Source organism: Poecilia reticulata, chromosome 5 (assembly GCF_904066995.2).
Source record: "Poecilia reticulata chromosome 5, P_reticulata-male-v2, whole genome shotgun sequence".
Classification (NCBI taxonomy): domain Eukaryota; kingdom Metazoa; phylum Chordata; class Actinopteri; order Cyprinodontiformes; family Poeciliidae; genus Poecilia; species Poecilia reticulata.
This window is the reverse complement of record NC_088834.1, coordinates 21,198,079-21,218,768: the sequence shown is the minus strand read 5'-3', so window position 1 is coordinate 21,218,768 and position 20,690 is coordinate 21,198,079. Positions and strand designations below refer to the sequence as shown.

Sequence of the window (20,690 nt, the reverse complement as noted above, 5' to 3'; positions counted from 1 at the left end):
TTGATCCGTATTCTGATCCTTGTTTAGTGCATCTGATTAATTGAATATAAGAGACTATGCCCCCTTAACCCTCCATTCCTGGTATCAAATACCTCTCAAAATACCTCTTAATGGTTGCTACTGATTATTTCTGTCACAAGATCATATTTTTGATAGCTTATGAGTAAATAAGAGGTAATTACTTTAAGCTATGGTTTAATAAAGAGTGTATAAAATGACCTGAGTGAATAAGAAAAAATGGGAGGTGCCAAAAGTCCTGTATGTGCTGCATGGTGCTAGTCTGTCATATAACATTTCAACAAATAAATTTACATTTTTGGTTCCCCCATGACAAAATGTGGAAAGGTATGAATAGAAAGAGAAGTCGTAAACGACGACGTCAATTTTCTGTCCTGTTTTAGAACTGTAGTCTGCCTGTAGTTTTAGCAATGGTAAGGGAGGAAGGGAACAAAGCCGTTCAGTTTGTGTTGGCCATGCCTCCAAATATTAAATTAACATTACCAGCTGCCTCGTTCAGCTCAGCCCAGCTCAGCTCTCTTTGCAGTGAGGGATAGCTGTTTAAGCTACAGACAAATTCTGGTAAGCTTTTATCGTGTCAAATGGGTGCGTTATGTACTCATGGACAAACATTAGCAACTGGATACAATTTAAAACTTCAACACAATCCACACCTCCAGGAAGCAATTGCTTCTCAACAGCCGAGAGCCCAGACCCTTTGGATGAAGCAAATATTGTAGGACAAGGCACTGGTTTTAACCAGGCTACATTTCTTTTAAATCATACTAGAGTTAATAACGCATTAATTACCACACAACCCATCTTAAGAAATAAGAAAAAAATGTTACTTAATTCAGTTTATAGCGTGTTTATTTGAAATGCACACGCACATCTATCCCACCGTTGTGTCCTTCCCTTAAATCCTGTATTTCCCTTGCAGAGGCATGCTCTCTGCAGTTTCAGAATGTATGCGTGCATGTGTGTGTGTGTGTGTGTGTTATTGACAGTCAGCAGTGGGGGGTTTGTGCTCTGTTGTGAGACACTGACAAGCTCTATTTCATGGAGGAGAGGAAGCATTTTGAAGTTCTTTAAATCCCTTTAAGGGTCCAGTCGGGGACTTAGCTTGAGACGCTTCTGCCTCTGCTTCTGCTTAAATCTCTCTCTGGGAAAAAATTGTGATCTATAGAGTCACCCCCCACCCATCCCTCCAACCTCTTTGTCTATAGGAGAGTGTGCATATTATGGGTTTTGGGTCTCAGCTGATGCATTCAGTTATAGACAGTACAACCTTCACTTTTAAGATATCCTGTTTGTTTTTTCTGACAAAGATGTAATCTCCCCCGGGTTTAAACTGCTAACTCCAGCCCCTCGACCGTACCCCTCTCCACCCCACCCTTGGATGCCTTATCTTTCATTCTGTGAGAGTTGCAGCAGCGAAAGCGAACTGACAGAGTTCCAATTGTGTGGTTGTTAGACACGGCAGGGCTGCTGTGGGCTTAACTGCTGGCTGGAAAACTTCATCTCACATCACCATTCCTCCTCCTTGTCTTTCTCATTCTGTCCTTCGCTGGCCCCTTCCTTCATCCCTCTCGCCTTTGCCTTTGGTGGTCCTGCAGCTCCAATCACTCTGCTCTTATTACAAGAGGAGATACACGCATACACACACATAGATAGAGTGGCTTTTTGTTCTTCCCATTATCAGAGCATGTCCTTCGCTTCGGGGGACTGTCGGATTTGCTTGATTCAGTTTTTATTCTGACTTATTTTCCCTTTGCTAAAACTCTCTCCATAATGTATGTCTGTCTCAATTTCTCACCTTTCCTCTTCCTTTCCCTCCGTCTCTCCCGTGCAGCCGCAGGGACAAATTGGCACCCGGCTGAGCTAAATGTGCATAGTGCTGAGAGCCAGATGGTCCTGGCAGAGGGATGGAGGGAGCAAAGGACGGATGCTACTGAGAGGGGGAGCATCTAATTCATGGTGTAACACAGCGACGTAGGGGAGCTAGCTTTGGACAATAATAATCTAGCAGCGCGCAGGGGTCAAAAACTGTGTGCAGACTCTGGTAAAGATTTGGCAAAGAGGGCGATTCAGCACAGGGACAACATAACGGACTCAGGATAACGGCATGAAGATTGGATGAAACTTTATAAAAAAGGCAAAACGAAGGACTGTCATAGAGAGGATAAGGCAGAGAGATGTTGGTTAGTCAACTGTTATGAGGGAGATTGTTAGTTAGACTTGCAGCTTATTCTAGTTGTACATCTCCTACCATCACGTTATGTGGGACTGTGAAAATGAAAGTGTGGACGTTTTTGACCATTCTTCCAAAAACATGCCATTTGAAGTGGTCAGCTCCTGCTGTGGCATTTTTTCCTGTTTAAGCTAAAATAATTGCCATGATGGGAGGATGTAACAGAACTGCCTAATGTTGACTCTGTTCAACAGGTTAGTGCAAGAAAATACTGGCTTAGTTTTGAGCTTGTCAGTACCTAGCATCTGGTTACCTGCAGTTCAGTATACAAAGATTCAACAATTCACAGATTTTTCTGTAGAACGTGCCCCCAGGATATTCATGGGAAAAGTGCTATTCACAGTTTATTTTATTTTTTAGTCAAGCATACCTAAAATATTCAACAAAAAAACGGAGCTTGGGAAACTGAAATGCTTATGCTTAGTTGACATGCTGGTGGCTGGCGTTTGCAAAACAGCCAATCCAGGAGCTGCATTTATTTTCCTTGGCACTGATTGGCTGTACCTCCAAGAGTGGAAATAAGGAAGACTGTAGACATTAGCTTCTGTGATAACACTGAGATGGTTCCTACTGTGCTTATTAATGCATATTAAGGTATAGTTTGTGAGCAAACTATTAAAATAGGCAGTTAAGCATTTTTAAAGTGTGTGTCAAGTATTAGTGGGGCTCCACTATATGTGCAGTGTAAGAGCCCGTCTTTCATCTTAATCTGATTTAAATTTTGTTGAACTTAGAGAAACTTGAAACAGCATTTTGAGGAGATTGCATTTATTTTTAAGGGTTTAATAGTTCTTAAAAACAAGCTTTGCCTCTGGATGAAATACAGTCTGTAAATATTTTATTGCCTAAAATTTAACCAGTGACGATTTAAATAATTGACAACATTGCTTTTCTCATTCACCCCAAGATGGGTGAATGAGAAAATGGGCATAGAGTCATGAATGACTGCACACATTCGTGACTCTTGTGTCATTTTAGCTGGCAACATCCATAATATATACCTGCAAACTCAAAAAAAAAAAAAACACCACTCTCAACAGTCCAGATTTGATGGCCCATGCTAATCTGGCTGGCACAGGAGCCGAAGCCTTCTCAAGTTTACTTTCAGTTCACAACTACATATAGTACAGAAAACAATATATTATATAGCGTTGCAGTTTGCGCGTAAGGAAAAGGGATTGGAGTTACCGCTAGTACCACTACTTCAAACATATCCTACCTCTTACCTTAAGCACTATTCAATATACAGATGGCAGTTGTATATTGGACTCTTTCTTATAAATCTACTGAGGAAAAGTTATTTCCCCATATATACTGCTGCAGTTTGATTGCTCTTCTCTACGTTTTAGGAAATGAATATCTTCACAGTATCAGAAGAATATGAAAAACAGAAAGACTTTTTCATGTTCAGTAAAACCACCACCTCTGTTTGTTTCGGTGTCAGTCCCTGTGTTACTCTCTCTCTCCCCGACAGAGGAGAGCTTCCTGGTGACGTTCAGCTGCTCACTTCATGCTCCAATTTCCTTCTACCTTAGCTCCACTATTTGGCACTTACATAACAAACAGCATAAGATCTGAGCTTCAGTAACAGACCAATGAGACATAGTAATTTCACATCTGCCAGTGCCCCCTCCTCCCCTCACCTCAATATCCTCCTATCAGGGCGCACAAAGCTGTTTCCACCATCCATGCATAAGCAACTCTAGCTGTAGGCCATACACACTTGCATATATTACAAACACGCACACAGGATGGGATGGAGACATTTGGGAAAAGAAAAAAAAAGAGTCTTTGAAGATCCCAGGTTGGTGAGCTGATTAGAGCCATTCACAGTTTTTTATGAGGAAACCAAAATGTGAAGAAAAAAACAATCCCACTTTGAGTTGTACAATTAATCTGACTTGAATTAAATGTATTGTTTGAAATGTATAATAATTTGATCAAAGGCAGCATTTCTTAGAACTGGTAGCCTTCACTTTTTCAGCAAACTAAAAAGAATTGGTGTGTTTAATTATCATAGCAGCTGATAATTCCTTTGAGTTCATTTAACTGCTTGGTAAATGTTTACTCTTGAAAGGTTATAATACGTTATAATATGCTTTTCCACCTCTAAATACTGCACTAAGAGACCTTGCTGCTCCTTCCTCTGTATTTTACCATATATTATCTTTGACACACACACATACACACACACACACACACACACACACACACACACACACTCTCTCTCGTACTATAACAGCATGCACAACACACCTTTAGTACAGTATATGGTAAAATATGGTGGCTAAGTGCCAAACCTGCAAGGCTCCTTCCTGTCGGCCTTGATAAAGTAATGTAAAATCTCCTGGCATATCTTAGCAGACCCAAATATTAGCACAGGGATAGAGGTTTTAAGTTCATGTATTTATTCATTGCGACGAGCACAAATTATCATCTGTGATCTACTTCCCCTGTTTCTTAGACTTGCACTACATCCAAACCACTCTGACATGTCTGATCTGAACGACAGCAGTTCTGACAGTATATTTAATGGTTGACATAATAAGTGTTTATACATTTTCTTGCATAAAAATCTGCTATTAAACAGCAGAATATGAAGTGCAGAAATAACACAGGCAAAAATCTGAGACTGAAAACCACAGGAAGGCAATTATTAATCGTGCTATGTGTTTGAGTCGGATTTAATGTGTAATGTTTAACATGCACTTAAAACGAGTGTGTGTCCTAACGACTGGGCCAAACAAGTGGGTCAGTAGCGGGCTTCTAAGACTCTGAGACAGTAGATAATTCATCTGCTTGAATCTGGAGCAGGGAAGCGTTTAAAGCATGCAGAACGCTCACTTCTGGAACCAAAAATGCCCATCAGTGAGTTCATCTCTCACTGATGGGCAGTGAGTTCATCAGTTGAAATTTCAGCTGAAAAGTCTACAAGACTGCTGGATAAAAAAAGCCAAAAAATGTGGTGCTGGTCGTCCTCAACATCAGTCGGATTAACTATAACTCTAAAAAATAACCCTTCTAAGTTTCACTAAGTGAAATTAATTTACACAGTGCAACTCGGGGAAGATGTTCAAAATTGTGCAAATCTTACTTTGTGTTTGCTTCTAATTCTAAAATTAGATGCAAAGATAGAATTGCTCCAAAAATTGCCTTAGCCATACTTTGGATGTAATTCCTTCTCATTTTAACACTCTGTGAGTGTTTCTGTACTCACAGAGTACAGAAACACATTACGTTTCCTCAAAAGCTCTAGAAGATGGCCTAAAACAAACAATTACAATATATACTTATGTTGTAAATAATTACAAACAAGGTAAAAATAAAATTCTGTAACAGAAGAGGATTTCAGAATTTGATTCAAGGCTTGAGCTTCTATTGAGACTCAGATTAGATTTGGTTTGAAAGAAAATGAAGAGTATTTTGGACTCCTGTCTTTTTGAGACAATGTTCTGCGGTAATCCTGTCGATGCCACTTGGTTGTGCGCTGGCCAAATGACAACCACAGCAGCAGTACGTTACGACCACAGAGTGAGGGAAGTATTACTGGACTCCTGGGTCAGTGAGGAGTGAAATGAGCTGAGGGAGAGTGATCGACAGATAGAAAGACACCACCAACGTACGAAAAATAGGAAACTAATAATAGAGTGCCAGATGAAGAGGCTTGTAAATCGATTTGACCTGCTGCTAAAGGAAGATTTCACCAAGCTTTAGCTGGCAGCACCTGAGGGAAAACGAGGGTGGGAACTTTTGCACGTACAGTAACCTCAGGCATATACTCTTGTAAACAAAAACCGTCTGACAGTTTAAGAGTCCGTACAAGGGCACACAGAAAGCAACAACTACTCTTGATATGGGTAAACAACAAAACATGTGGAACCTACGTACATGTGAGCATGTAGGTGTTTATCGGTGTGGAGACAGAGAGGGTGAAAGTGAAACAGAGACGATTGTTTTGGAAGGGCACTGAGGTGTGTATCTTTATCTCAGCTAGCATGCAGCGGCAAAAATAGCTAGTGTTGTGTCTGACTGGAACAGGTGTCTAAACACACATATACACACGCACACACTATTGTACACTACATAGACGTCTTCCAAAACAATTTACTCTTAGAAGGGGACTACCATTTCCTTTGACAGCGTCGGAACAGTTTTCTTCACACACAAAACGAACAATGTGTCTGAGCGTGTGCGATGCCAGAATCCAAACGTAAGCTTGAGACGCGCGTGTGCGGGCGCTTGTGCGTTCTTATATCTTCATTTGTCTACGGCAAGCCCGTCTCCTAGAGCTGCAGTAGGAGCATTATGTTCAATAATGGGCTGACATGTTAATCTGAAACTCTTATTCTCTGCAGCTAATGAAGATATTCATTCTTGCCTATATGAATATGTTGCATGTGTGCGTGGGTGATGAAATGTCTGCGGTGTGCCATTTTTTAATCACGCTGCTGAAGCAAACACAAGCATGGGCGCCAATGCAAGTTGGGATGGAGGTTTATGTATTTTTGAAGTGAAACGACACTCAAAAAAAAAAATAAAATAAAATCCCTGAATTTAGAGCCGCTCGTCCTGTTTGTTTGTACGAGTTTGAGTTTGCATGTTTTTAAGGAGACACATGGACTTGACAGTTCTGGGTCAGTCTAGTCCCACTGAGTTGAGAAACCTACAGAGGACCAAACACACAAACACATGTACACACATTATTCATAGGGTGGAAATAAAACATCTGATTGGCAAAAGGGAACAAAGTAGCTCTTAGATCAAGGTTTACTACTATACTAAAATGTGTGCAAGAGTGAGCACCTAAGAGGCCTGAAAATATATATATAAAAAAGCTCACATATGCAGCCACTGCTTACTCAAGGGCAACATAACAGTAAAGACTGGAGCAAAACCAAAACCTGTGATATTATGTTGACCTGAGGACATAAATACACATGTAGTGCCCATGTGGAGAGAAGTTAGCCTAATTTCCACTGACAGAATAGGATACAGGGGGTCAGGAGCCTCACCAGCGCGCTCTAATATATTCATCACACCTGAACTTGAGACATCAGCTACAGTATGTGTTTTTTCCACACTTCCCACTCATCATTATAAACTGCACCCTGCTCTTTGCGCAGTAATGCATCGAAAACAGGCAATCCTCATTCCTCAGCCGAGCAGTTAAACTGAGAGGAAATCAATTCCAGAGATTTTTCTCATTTTTCTCCATCACTTTATCCCCCTCACCTCCCGTCCGTCCGTGGCAACATCTCTTGGTTCGGTGTGTAAGGGGATTGACCACTCTAAAGTTTAGCATGCAGGAATGCATAAGGCTGCATAGAGTTTGAAGAGCTGAAGCAAGAGCATTCATATGTTTCCTTTATTTGACCAAAGTTTCAGAGATCATAGATCTCTTATAAAAGAGAGACCCAGCTGAGATGCATATACAGCCATAAATATTGTTTCACCTGGACACCCAAGAACTAAACGAATGTTGCATTTTTAACACAAACACTTCAATGCAGGACTTTAGATATCAGAGCCTTATCTTCTAAGAAAGCTGTCCACAAACTGGGAGAGTGTGATTACAGGAAGGTTTGACTCTCAACGATATATAGGATATGAAACTGACAGTAAATCCTTCTTCATGTGTCTTTGGTAGTTTTATGTGTTTTCTGTCTGACTGGAGACGTTTGTGGACTTCTTTCTGAGGTTGGACAGTGACTTTCAGAATGAGAGTGGCCCATTATGCACAACAAAATTGCATATAGCAGTCTATATGTCTTGATGTTTAATTTGTTTTACACCTGCAGCAGTAACTATCGGAAACACTAGGTTAAAGAATTTTGAAAGAGCGCCTCTACTTCTGGCAAGTACTTATTAAGATCACACAATGGAGGAACTTACAGAAAAACAAAAGTAGAAACACTTGTGCCCAGTTGGTTACAGTTTGATTATTTGATTTCCTTTTTTGATGAAAAGTAGGAAGGAATTTGTATAGGGTTTGTATATGAACATGCACCAACGTGAGCTGATGCGCCAGTAACATCAACCACTTCACATTGAAGGACAAGTAAGGGAACACAGTTATCTGTGATATATACACTATTTAATGTACATAGACAAGAAGTCTATGTACATTAAACTTCTTGTCTATGTACATAGACAAGATATGCCAGTTTCATATTTATGTGAAAATCAAAGCAAATATTGCTTCAATAGCAAACTCCTAATAAGAACTTTAGCTCTTTTAAAAAAAAGTTATGAATTTCCTACTTAAAAGAAAATCTGTGATGAGCTAATAGTCTTACATATAAGTATCACCAACTCTTTTTGTTGTTCTCATATTCTCTTAGCTCATTCTGCCCTTGCTTTTCTTGAAGTTGCAAAAAATATACATTTTGTTTTGCAGGGTTAGCAGAGCAGAAAAAGGCTAAACTTGAACTGCACTGTCCAAGGTTATTTCTTCATAAGGGAAACAGAAACAGGCCAGGAATCATATGGGCTTGCAAAAGGTCTGCAGCAAAAACATCTATCTGAATCGCCTGTGTTATACATAATTTGCACGCCGTCCAACAAAGAGAATTAACAGTATCCAAATCTTTAGTCAAATCAAAGCATTGCTTCATATCAACAGCATATGAGAGTGAATTTTGTAGCTAAGTAATCTTTCACTTATTCCCTGAACATGTACAGATCAATCATAACGTCGATGTAGGTCTGTGACTGCATAACTAATACGTGTATTATTGCAGCAATAAAAAAACAAAAAGAAAAAACACGTGGGATTAGAAGACGACCATGACAGCTCACATCAAAAGCTACACATGCACAAAAATGCACACAGATGTGTGTGGAAGCAAGTAGCCCAGGGCCATGTGCTCTAACAAGCAGCCATGTTTCCTCCACAAGAGGCAGCAGCCAGCTTCTCACTCAGCAAGGTTTTTCTCCCTGCTCTGTCTTTTTCTCGCACACAGACGAATACTCGGCACGCTGTGACATCATGCATCACATTTAGACCAGAGGGTCGGAGGGTAACGCAGCTTTATGTGCCGAGGATTCATTGTCGTCATGCACAGTGACTGCAGCAGCCCTTATTCAGCTCTCTTTCGCCGAAACCCGCACACAAAAGTCTGCACATGTGAAACATAACCAGATTTTACAACCAGCTCAGCTCATCTCACTCCAGTTGCACGCAGGTCAGCACGTACAGAAGTTAGGTCGCTTGCACTAAGGTAATTACAAGTGGGCTTTGCCCTCGTCTGCAGGGATCCCAACATGTGGCTCAGCCCTTTACAAACGAAAGCCACGATCTTAGAGCTGAACAATATGCAGAATTGCAATTGCACATGGGTCAGTATGAATACTCCCAGTGTGATGGCCTTCCTGATGTGAGTGGATTGTGGACGTGCATACACAAGTCCACAATACACTATTTTCACAGTATCACAGCTTTAACAACAACAACAAAAAATTGCAAAGCTAAAATATTTCACCAGATTTCACTGGTTGCTTTGCAAGACAGCACAACAATCATATCAATTCTGTTAAAGTAACATTACTTTGATTTGCACAGTTAAAATGTAATAACATTTATTTCATACTTTATTTTAGGACCAATACCTTAAGTAAACATTTTATAACAAACACTTTCCAAATTTAGTAGTTATTTTTGAAACACTCCTTTTAAAGAAGTTTTAACCTTTTTTTGTTAACCTGATATTAGCTGGTTAATTAGCTGGGCCATCTGCTGGGTTGGACATCCTACAATCAACTGTCTTAGCCTGCTAATTGTAGTTTGATAACACAGTTACTTTAAGAAGAGTAGGGTGGTACTCCTTGAGTTACCGTGTCACGATTGTTCATGGTTTTCACAAATAGAAATCTTTCCAATAGCTAACTATGACCATTTCTGATAAATGGGTTCATGTATGATTTCTCCATAGTTACCAGGTCTGCATCATCACATTTTCAACAGACTGCCCAGATGCAGTTTCCAGCTAGCTTTCATATCTTAGGTGACATGCAGGTGTAGGTTTGATACAGAGCAAGTCTGGGTTAAAAGTGAGACCCATACGGGTCCTTTATCTCTTACTGAACTTGAACTGATTTTCTAAATATTTAGTTTGAAGCAACTACATAGGTTGGAGCAACGCATTCGGTTTGGTAACAAAAAATATTTATCTTGCTAATTAAAACATTTCGTTTGAAACTAAGTGTCTTATTACCTCTAAAAAATTATATTCACACCATATTTCATGGTGAAAATATGACTTTGAAAAATGAACCCTCATTTCTTTTCTCTTATGAGGTTAAATAGCCCAAATTATTCTTATTATTTTTTTGTCAGTTTTTGTCTGTGTAACTTAACAAACGGCGCCCCATAGCCACAGGCTATAAATGAATGATGCTTTTTGAAAGAAAGCCCCCCCCCCCATGCTCACCTGAGGCAGCGCGGCATTGATCTGCCGCTGGAGCATGTCCCTCTCGTGTAGCGCCCCTTGGAGCTTAGCTTGAGACTGGATGAGGGTCTCTTGTGTCTCCCTGAGGGACTCCAGCAGCTTGTCTCTCTCGTCCAACATGTTGACCATCAGCTGCTCGAAGTTGGCCTCCTGGTCCGAGCCATTCGGGACGCTGCCGGTGCCTCTCGGAGGACCAGCCGAGTCTCCTTCGCTGATGGTCGGCATCACTTCGCACATCATCTTCCCTTTTCTGTGGTCTGGCCGACGTTATGGGACGCTGTCGCTACAACGGGATTAAGAAGGGGGGACGTGGTGGTTAACGAACCTGAGGTCCAGTCTCGAAATAAATGATAAGAGCGGGCCTAATAACGTCGCGCGGCCACGCAGCCAAACCAATCCAAGATGCGCACACGAGCCCCGCTAAGCTGCATTTCTCATGCATCGAATACGCGTTTCCAGGGTCTCTGTGGCCATACCTTATCAGTGCGATTGGGATGAGGAGATGATGGTTGACCTTTTATCCATATTAACCGGCGTTTTTTCCACCCCGTGAGCAGATCCGCCCTGCCGGGCGCGCCATGCACTCACATGTAGAGTCCCCGGCGTGAAATGATTGACAGCTCAGAGGCAGACGGGTAGGTCTAAATGGGTGGTGCTCGAAAAACGACGGATATCATCGCACATGCACTCAGAAAAACACAAAATATCCAGGAGGATATCCCTGTTCCTAGCGATGGCGAGAGCGACTCTTCTCTGCATTAGCCTTCTCCGTTTCCATCCCTGCACACAGCCACCGGACCGACGCTCACTCCTCCTCCCACTTACACACACACACGCACGCACTCACGGTCCCCCTGCACGTACACACACAAGGGAATCTGCTGCAACTGTCACTACAGCCTGTATGAATGAGTCCCCACTACGAGCGCGCACACTGTCTATGCACGTCCACAATCCACTCACATCAGGAAGACCGAGCACAGTCCTGACCTGACAGCTCCTGGGACATGATCCCCGCATCTATCCAGTGGTTTCAGGTTGACCAAGCAGTAGCTACAAACAGATACGCATATGGGGTGCACAGCGCACCCTGCAGGATCTTGACTGAATCAGGGTCGTAAGCATAACTTTTCGACCACTGTCAGGTGTCATTAGCAATCTATTTATTGTGACATTTGTTAGTGAGTGGAATATATTCCATACCAAGTTGAACATATTTTAAAAAAAGAATCAGCTCGCCTCTCACGTCTTGAAGTGATGACTATGTGGCGCAGGGAAGAGGCAGATATCATTACTAAGTGATTGAATAAAAAATAAATAAAAGGCAAAATTACCAAATTGTAGGCATCAAAGAGAAGGATACAACACAGGACAAACCCAGTCAGGGAGACGAATTGAGTCAAGTCAAGTTTATTTGTGTAGCACATTTATGTAGCATATTTTCATAGCACAAAACAACTCAAAGTGCTTTACTAAAAACACAACACAGTCACCAGTTATTATACAAGCAACGGACATAACTTTTATGGCACAAACATAAAAGAAGGAACTGGAAAATAACTGAAGGAAGCAACAACTACAGTAGAGGGTGAAAACCTCTCAGGGTGCCTGAGGCCCATCCCGCGCTTTGCCCACCAGCTTGCAGCTAATCTAGCATAATTGCTGATGGCAGGGCTAGGAAAGAAAAATTGCTTTACCTAGTTTTTTTTTAAATTTATTTACTTTTAAAAAAAGAAGAAAAGAATGAACTACAATCTAATGACTATAAAAAAAGCAAAAGGTGAATTCAAAACTAATATCCAAAATCCAAAGAATCGTGACACAAAATGACAAATAGCTAAAACGTGATGAAACCCAAACCAAAATGTCACATTCTCAATGTTCATGAGGACTCAGATTAGTGCAATTTGGAAAGGTACAAACTGCAATGACTAAAAGAATGTTTCAGCACATCTCCAAACTCTTTCTTTGTATACATTAGGCCTACAAAGGTCAGTATAAATATAAAGTGCTGCAAAGCACAGTGGTAAACTGATGAAAGTGGCTTGTCTGATCCCACAGAGAAGCCGCTGTAGCTTACATTGCAAAAAAATTTCAAATGCTTTTGATAGGAAGACATCAGGATGAACAGTATGTTGCAAAATGGGCTCTGTGTACACTCTTTAATTAAAATAGCATTCTCTGATGGCTGTAGTTGAATATCTGCTATTCCAACAGGTCTGAATTTATCCCTACCTTGAATAACATCATACCACTGGAGTATAAAGGAGTAAAAAATTAATAAAGAATGATCACGAAGCAAAACTTATTTTTAGTACCCATTTTAGGCCAAATCATGGGATCTTAAGATTTCTTAAGATTGTTATGATTCTCTAGATCCAATTGGATCTAGAGAATTTTATCCAAGCTTTTAGACGTAAATATTATGTGACAGTCAGCGCTCATGTAATTTTTTTATTGGTGTATTGCCTTCAGTGGATTCCATCTAAAACTTGCCCTCATCTTTCCTCTTCCCTCCCTGATAAATTCAGCTCAGTTCTTTTAACAATTACTTCAAAGATTGCAGTAACCATAGCAATGCAACGTTGCTGTAGTTACTGTTAAGGTCGATAAAAATAGCATCTATTGACTGTTGTCAGCAATCAACTTTTTCTCTCTTGTTATATTGATGACTATTTCAAACACTGTAATATTTGCAGCATCTAAAAAATTATGATACTTTTTGATGTTTTTGTCACATAAACATCAGGGTACTTTAGTGTAGGTTACTGGGCTTTCATCCCATAGACCAGGGGTGTCAAACTAATTTTCATTGCAGGCCATGTCAAGATCATGAATGTATTAATAAAAGTAACTAACTAAAATATTGTAGCTTTCTCTGCATTAAATGAGTATTTCATCTAATTAAGAGGTGGAAGAATTTGTTGACAGGACAGCTTTGAACGCTTTTTGTCCATTAGCATACTTGGAAAAGTGGAGAGAAAACCATTGTTGAAATTAATGAATTAGTTTAGGAGCCCAATTTAAGGCTGAACTAACAATACATTGATTTAAATCACTGGGTATTCCAATGACCCAATCAAGATCACAACTAAAATCTTGTTGAGAATCTGTGGCAAGAATTCAAGATTATTTTTACCAGCTGTCTTAATACAGTCTGACTAAGCTTGAGCAATTTCACAAAAAAAAAAACATCGGGCAAAAAGCTTATATGGCTGGTAAGGCTTGCAAGGCAAACTTTATGTTCTGCAGTTGGGTTCCAGCAATCAATGGTCAGGGATTTACCTTAATGGGTAATAATGCATACCTATTGAACAGGGGTGCTGAAAATGTTTTACATGAATGGCAATGTTTTACATGAAGGTCATCTTCAAGGTGAAGTCAATATGTTAGGATGCAAAATATGGGATACAGATAGGTGCATATGAATTAACCTATGTCAGACAACAGTTCATCAGCAAACCACATATGTTGGCAACTACTGGCAATACAAACTGCCACTGAGGAAAACAGACATACTTATACTTACTTAAATAAAATAATACATACTCAGATGTTTTACGTTTCTGTGTGCCATAGTGGAGAAAGGATAACAAGAAGTTTTGAGCCCAGATTGGCACTGTAGCAAATAAAAGAGTGGACAAGTAAAGCAAGTATCTTATACTTTAAGATAGTATTAAGAGGTGTAGTTTTCCACTAATGAAAATAAACATATATTTTTCTTGACAACATGAAACCAGATGTAAATTTATATACTTCAACCTTTTACACACACCGAAAAATACCCATACTTGGTGAAAAGGGCCAAACTTTATTCTGTTTGTATGAAGAGGCTTGCTCAAGAGGATTTAAAAGATATCTGGGAGTGGCTTACAATGTCTTAGCCAGAAACTCTTTCACCTAATCCCAGAAGATGGCAGTATCACTACTAAACAGATGTCACGTCGAAGTAAGAGAAGAAGAAGCGCGAGCAGCCTTCACTCTCGCGGTTTTAGTATGTGACGTCATTCCATGATGGCTGAAGACCCTGGCGGAACAATTTTTCATTTTCCTGACATTTTTCTGTCTTTCTCTTTATCTCGGCTTGCCATAGAGCCATGGCAGGACTCACAGCCCCTTTAGTCGCTTTTATATCACTGGTATCGACATGCCCAAGAAAGGGAACCGAAAACGGCTGAAATTTAAGGCCGGAGACGTTTGCTGCGAATCAGGTAGCATAGCTGGGAAGAGGCTAACCTTTAATTTGTGACACAACCCTGGAGTTTGAACAGTTCTTCAGGTTTATAAAGTCACCTTCAACTTAGTAAAACGTGGACGGACAAGAACTTAAGCATTATATACATTTAGTCACATTGACATGTAATTATCTAAGTGCATTGTTTGTTTTATTTATGAGACTTTCTGCCTGCTCTTTCAGTCACTGTTGCTGATTTTGCTAATGCTGACCCAGCCGTTGTGAAGTCGGGTAGAGTAAAGAAAGCTGTCGCAAATGCGATTGAAAAAGAAGGTAAAAACTGTCTGAAGAGCAGCTGCCGTGTCCGAAATGGGAACAAGACTAAAATGTTTAATTCTGTGAATCACGTATGTTTCAGTAAAATTGCTGTGTGGGTTGGAAGCCTCTCAGGGGGCGGTGGAGGAAGTCCTCTCGTCTGCATCGAGCGTCAGAGCAGACGCTGTGGGTAGCAGTGATGACCCCGAGGACGATGAAGGGGAAAGTGAAACTAAAGTGGCCCGCAAGAAGAAAACCAAGAGAAAGAAAGGTGCGGTTTCATTGTTTTCTTTGAGTTAATTCATGGTGAAAGTTGTCAATTATTTCAAGTTTATTCGGTGTTTCCTGTTTTGCCTTCCCAGAGAGCAGTGAGAGCAGTGATGGGGAGGATTATCCAGTAGATATTTGGTTGATGCTTTCCTCCTACATTCGACCTGAGGATGTGTGCAGATTTTCTTTAATCTGCAGGAATGCATGGACGGTCACCTGCACTGCGGCTTTTTGGACCAGACTCTACAGAAGGTGACTGGTTTGGGATTTCTAGGCAATTTTGAAAAGAATGAGTTTTAAAGCAACACATTAAGAAGAAATGTACAGATTGTAAACACAAAAATCTAATCTTTTTCAGATTAATAAATGCTCCATACAATTATGCATTAGTAAAATGTTTTTAAATAGAATAATTGCAACAATAAAATTTGAAACTTGATAGTACAATATTTTTCAAATTGTGGGAACAAATAAAAGCATAGGATTCATTTAATAAGAATAAAAGTAACCTATTCATATTCTGACCATGTTTTTGCAACAATCTTAAAAGATTTCAAACTTTTGCATCATATTCAGAATAAGAACTAAATCTTGTTTCTGTATTATATTGTATTAAAACATAAGTAAGTTATTCAGTTTAGAAGCAGCACTTAACTTTCTGAACTCATCTTAAAAAGGCCAACGTTTGAAAATATTTTGGAGCTGTTTTAATCCAATTGATTTGATTTAATCACTGCTGATAAAATTTTGAGTTTTCACATTAAGGGGTCGGTGGTGCTCTAGCTCTGTGTGTATAGATGTGCCCCTTCTTTGAAATGCCTGAATAATACAGCCGAATAATCTTCTCAGCTTTAAGTTCTACAAAATCCTTCCTGTTTTTTTTTCTCATTTTAATTCAGGTGTGTCTAAGCATGAAAACACTCAGGATTCTGGCTCTCAGTGGCTGGAACTGCCCGTCTTTGTGTAATGCTTAACTTCACACAGCAGAGAGCTGTAGCTGAACTGCAACAAGTGGAGCCACCTGCTGGGTCTTCTCGATAATTTTCCTCATGTTCAACTCTGTTCAAAACAGTAGAACAATAAAAAAAATGGCAAAAATGAACCTGTAACTTAATTATTGTTAGTTTTGAGATTAACTTAAATATATATTTTTCTCAAACCTTCCCATTTGCTGTTTGTTTTATTCTTAAAGGCACTACAGGGTTGAAGTTGATCTGCCGTTTCGCCTCCAGCCTGACTCTATAGATAGGATGCGCTGTCTACGGGCTTGTGTGATTCGCTCCCTTTTCCATTTGTACGAGCCCTTTAGCTTGCGCGTTTCAAAAAACCCTGCACTGCCAGAATCCACGCCCACAACGCTGCTCAACTCCACGGTATGTTGACATTTAACGTATTTTCATGTGACCTTCTTGCTCTAAAAGTATTGACAAAGATGAATTTAAAAACATCTGTGTGTGAAATACCTGTTTTGTGTAGGGCAAATTGAATCTGATTTGTTTGTGGTTTGAACTCCACTGTGATGGAACAAGAGTTGCAGCGTAAACGCTTCAAATGCAAGGCAGATTTTGTTACGTTTACTTTTATGATTTTTTCTAGAAGAAGAATAAGATTAAGATGGAAACCGTTTTCTCAGCTGACATTTGACCTTATGATTATTCTCTGTTTCAGTGTTTTCTCTTCTGGGTCAAAAAGCTGTCTGGGACTCGACCAGAAGCATTGTGGGAGTTCAACTTCAAATTTAAAAAGCAGGTAGCAGGATGTCTATTTTTAAATTAAACTTTCACTTTTTTTCTCCAAATTATTAGTTTTTTCCTGTGGTGACCCCTGCTGTGACATTTGTCTGAGGCCTTCTATGTTCATCTCCATCCATGCAGGGACACTTTAAGAATGGTTGTGCCAAGTCTTTGCATCTGCCCAAACAATATGAAGAAGTTCACATGAATCCAGACTCTGACTGCTGTGTGCTTCAGGTCACCACGCTTAACTACATCTTCATCCCTGTAGTCATGGGCCTCACACTTACCCTGGCAAGTAGCTTTTATTTCTGGGCACATACATTGTGATTTATCACAAATATGTGCTACCCTGGTAGTTTAAATGATAATTAATATGGATGTCCTCACAGTTCAATATTTTTATTTTTTCATTTTCAGACTCTTACGGCTTCATCCCACTTTGTTAATTATAATATTTCAAGCCTTTCTTTGTTCTAAAATTCTGATAATTTTGGCGTACAGATGGTGAAACCCCAAATTCCAGTTTCATACATTACAATACATAAAATCTATGTTCAATAAAGCATTTTTTAAAGTCTGAGTGTATTATGACCTACACAAACTCATGATACAGCACTCTTTGAACAACAAGCTTTTTTAACAGTGACCTTTTGTGGCTCACTATTCTTGTAAAGTGACTGTCTTCTGGACATCTGTCCAGTCAGCAGTCTTCCCCATGACTGTGTAGCCTCCTGACCCAGACTGAGAAACCATTTAGAGAAACCTTCACTGGTGTTTTGGGTTAATTAGCTCATTAGGATGTGACACCACGAGTTTCCAGTGTTTCAGTTTCACAACGTTTGAGTTTTCTGAGAGACAAATTTTTTTGCTTTTCATTTATCTGTAAGCCATAGTTGTCAATATTACAAGAAATAAAGGCTTGAAATATTTCACTTTGTGAAATGAATAAATTAGTTTCACTTTCTAAAATGAATGACAAAAAATATCAAAACTTTTTGTGTGATATACTTTTTAGATGTGCCGGTATGTGTTGTAAAACATGATAGTCACAGACACATTGTGTTGGGGGAAACTCTTAATTTGTTAAATTACATAACCTCCAAGTAAAGGTTTACAAACCATTGGCAATAAAATGAAAATTGGGTTTATGACTGAACAAGAAAAGTGAGTACACCAACAGGATTTCATAAAAGTAGTGAGACGGCAAATGAAACAATCTTAACAGTATCAGAATTTGGGGAGCGATTGTTTCAAATTGCAACAGTTTCACTAAAACACAAGGACTAATTCAATATTTGAATCTATCCTGATAACATTGATAGGCTCTCTGTGCAGTCTGAACAACAAATGTTGCTGAGCTACAGATTGTAATATTTTATCATTTTCAAAAATGGACAGTAACCCACCAGTTTTTCCCCTCTAACCAACCAACCTAACTTAAACGGACGTTCTCGTTTTAACAGTTCACGATAAATGTGAGCACGGACATGCGTCACCACCGTGTCCGTCTGGTGTTCCAGGACTCTCCTCTGCAGCGGGGAAAAAAGAGAGGGGATCAAGGCGGGACGCAGGTGGTCTTGGATCCCGTGCACAGCGTGAAGCTCATGGACTGGTGGCATCCACTGTACCCTTCATTACCCTACATATAAGATTGTTGGAACCCACCACAGCATATCAGGGACCCTGCTGTTTATCCTACAATAACCATAAAACGGAAAACCATATCACAATCAATGGGACATTTTGGTTATTATACATTTAAAAAGGAAGCACTGACTTGATGAAATTATGTGAACATTTCAGCTGCAGCCACATGGCTAAGAGAGATATTTATTTGGTTGAATCGACTGGTGTTGACCATTATGCAAACGGTTATCTGGAAAATAACTATTTTCCAGGTGATTCCTTTAAGGTAAAATATTAGATCAACAGGGCAGTATTTAGTACTATTATTTCAGCAGTTGGTTCATGATTGTTTCTCATAGTTTATTTGGCCGATTTTCTCATAGATTTGATACATTTTATCAAGGGAGTTTCATTCCTTTCAGTTACTGGTTTATCTCTACTGGGAGACACATCTGACTTTTTTCATCTCTTGTTTTACAAGAAAGGGGCAATATATATAATTTACTTTAGACATTGTCGTCTGATTCAACAGGTTTTTCTTTTTAGCAGTTTATTTGGTGAATGCTTAATTATTTTCTTGCACATTACCAAACTGCCATTTACTGCCACAAGCAGTGGTGTTCTGCATTTGGGTAGAATGTTGTAGTTGGATCAATTACGCTTAATGAGGGAGACAGTGCTGCTATTTTCATTGGTTCGACAATTTCTAAGAGTTTAATGATATTTGATTTGCAGTCAAATATTTCTTTGATTAGTTGCCAAGGAAATAGACGTAATTGAATCAGCAACATGTCGTGTAGTATTAAAATTCTTGTTAAATGTCTTATCAATTATGAAAGGACAACTGGATGTTTAGGTTAGTTGTATGTAAAATGGTGGTTTAACTTTATCAAATGAAAGTGACTGATAATACACACATTGGACTTCAATAAAACTACTGCTCATTCAAATTTCTTCAATCTTGTTTCTTAAATGAAAATGAGCTATAAAGGAATAGTCACTGATGGATAACAATGCTATTTATCCTGTCAAAAATATGTTTTTGTGGGTAGGAGGTAATTTAAACCACTTATTGCAATTTTAAGGAAAAGATTGATCTCTTTGGGCTACAATAAAATGTTTATACCTCCCTCCTGTGGTTACTCTTAGTATTACATGCCATAAATATTAAAAGCTTTTCATGTTAGGAAGGCTGTTCACATTTTTCTTTAACTTTGCTTATGCCTTTCACATGCTGCAAATTGGTATCTTTATGACAAAAGACAATATTATTCTTTAAAATCTGATTGGCTTATGTGTTATACACTAAGATAAAGCTGTTTTGCTAACAGGAATCTCTAGATTGCAGTATGTCTCGAAAGCAATATGTTGTGTGCCATGCTGTGTGTTGTGAAGTCCAGAGCTTGAACTCAACATGTGTGAGAGCATATCATATATCCGCCATGCATGTGCACATGTGGTTCAACGAGTTCTCGGTGAAACTGAAACGCACCCCTAAAGGTTGCTCACTAAAAACCTGGCAACATTGATATATTCTGTGTACAAGGACTGATGGGGATGAACTGTCTTAAACTAGTAAAGTAAAAATAGCACAGGAATAATTTTACATAGTCACATTCAGTGGTGGGCTGTCAGGGCCTTCTCTGCTGGCCCTTGAAAATTGAAAAGAAAACGTGTAAAATATTTTAATCATGTTTAATTTGATCTGTAATTTTATATAATATATTTATATATTCACAGTAGAAGAATTGAGAGCAAAAACGTAACAGAAATACCAGAATTACTAACAGGGACGATTATTAAAGAACCTTCTTCCATTCATATGTTGAAGCTTTCTCTTTTCTGTCACCCATATTAAATACAATATAACTCTA

General features: G+C 39.3%; 2 protein-coding genes across 9 annotated transcripts in view; one reads left to right on the top strand and one right to left on the bottom strand.

The window, feature by feature from the left end:
* The window catches only part of ppfia4 (PTPRF interacting protein alpha 4), a 63,637-nt gene extending 51,893 nt beyond the window's left edge, over positions 1–11,744 (bottom strand). For 2 of the 8 annotated variants that reach the window (XM_081607271.1, XM_081607270.1), the window contains exon 1: positions 10,678–11,642. In XM_081607271.1, the coding sequence (XP_081463397.1) occupies positions 10,678–10,935 (258 nt within the window). In that variant the 5' untranslated portion in view covers positions 10,936–11,642. The other 6 variants (XM_081607272.1, XM_008409272.3, XM_081607268.1 and 3 more) reach the window with 5 other exon arrangements.
* Positions 11,745–14,682: 2,938 nt separating this feature from the next.
* On the top strand, positions 14,683–19,766 carry tmem183a (transmembrane protein 183A). The gene is made up of 8 exons (XM_008409267.3): positions 14,683–14,906; positions 15,113–15,202; positions 15,288–15,455; positions 15,547–15,706; positions 16,647–16,827; positions 17,123–17,203; positions 17,329–17,481; positions 18,654–19,766. Exons 1-8 carry the CDS (start codon positions 14,843–14,845, stop codon positions 18,837–18,839), a joined length of 1,083 nt encoding a protein of 360 aa, XP_008407489.2. The 5' UTR covers positions 14,683–14,842; the 3' UTR covers positions 18,840–19,766.
* The last annotated feature ends 924 nt before the right edge of the window (positions 19,767–20,690 follow it).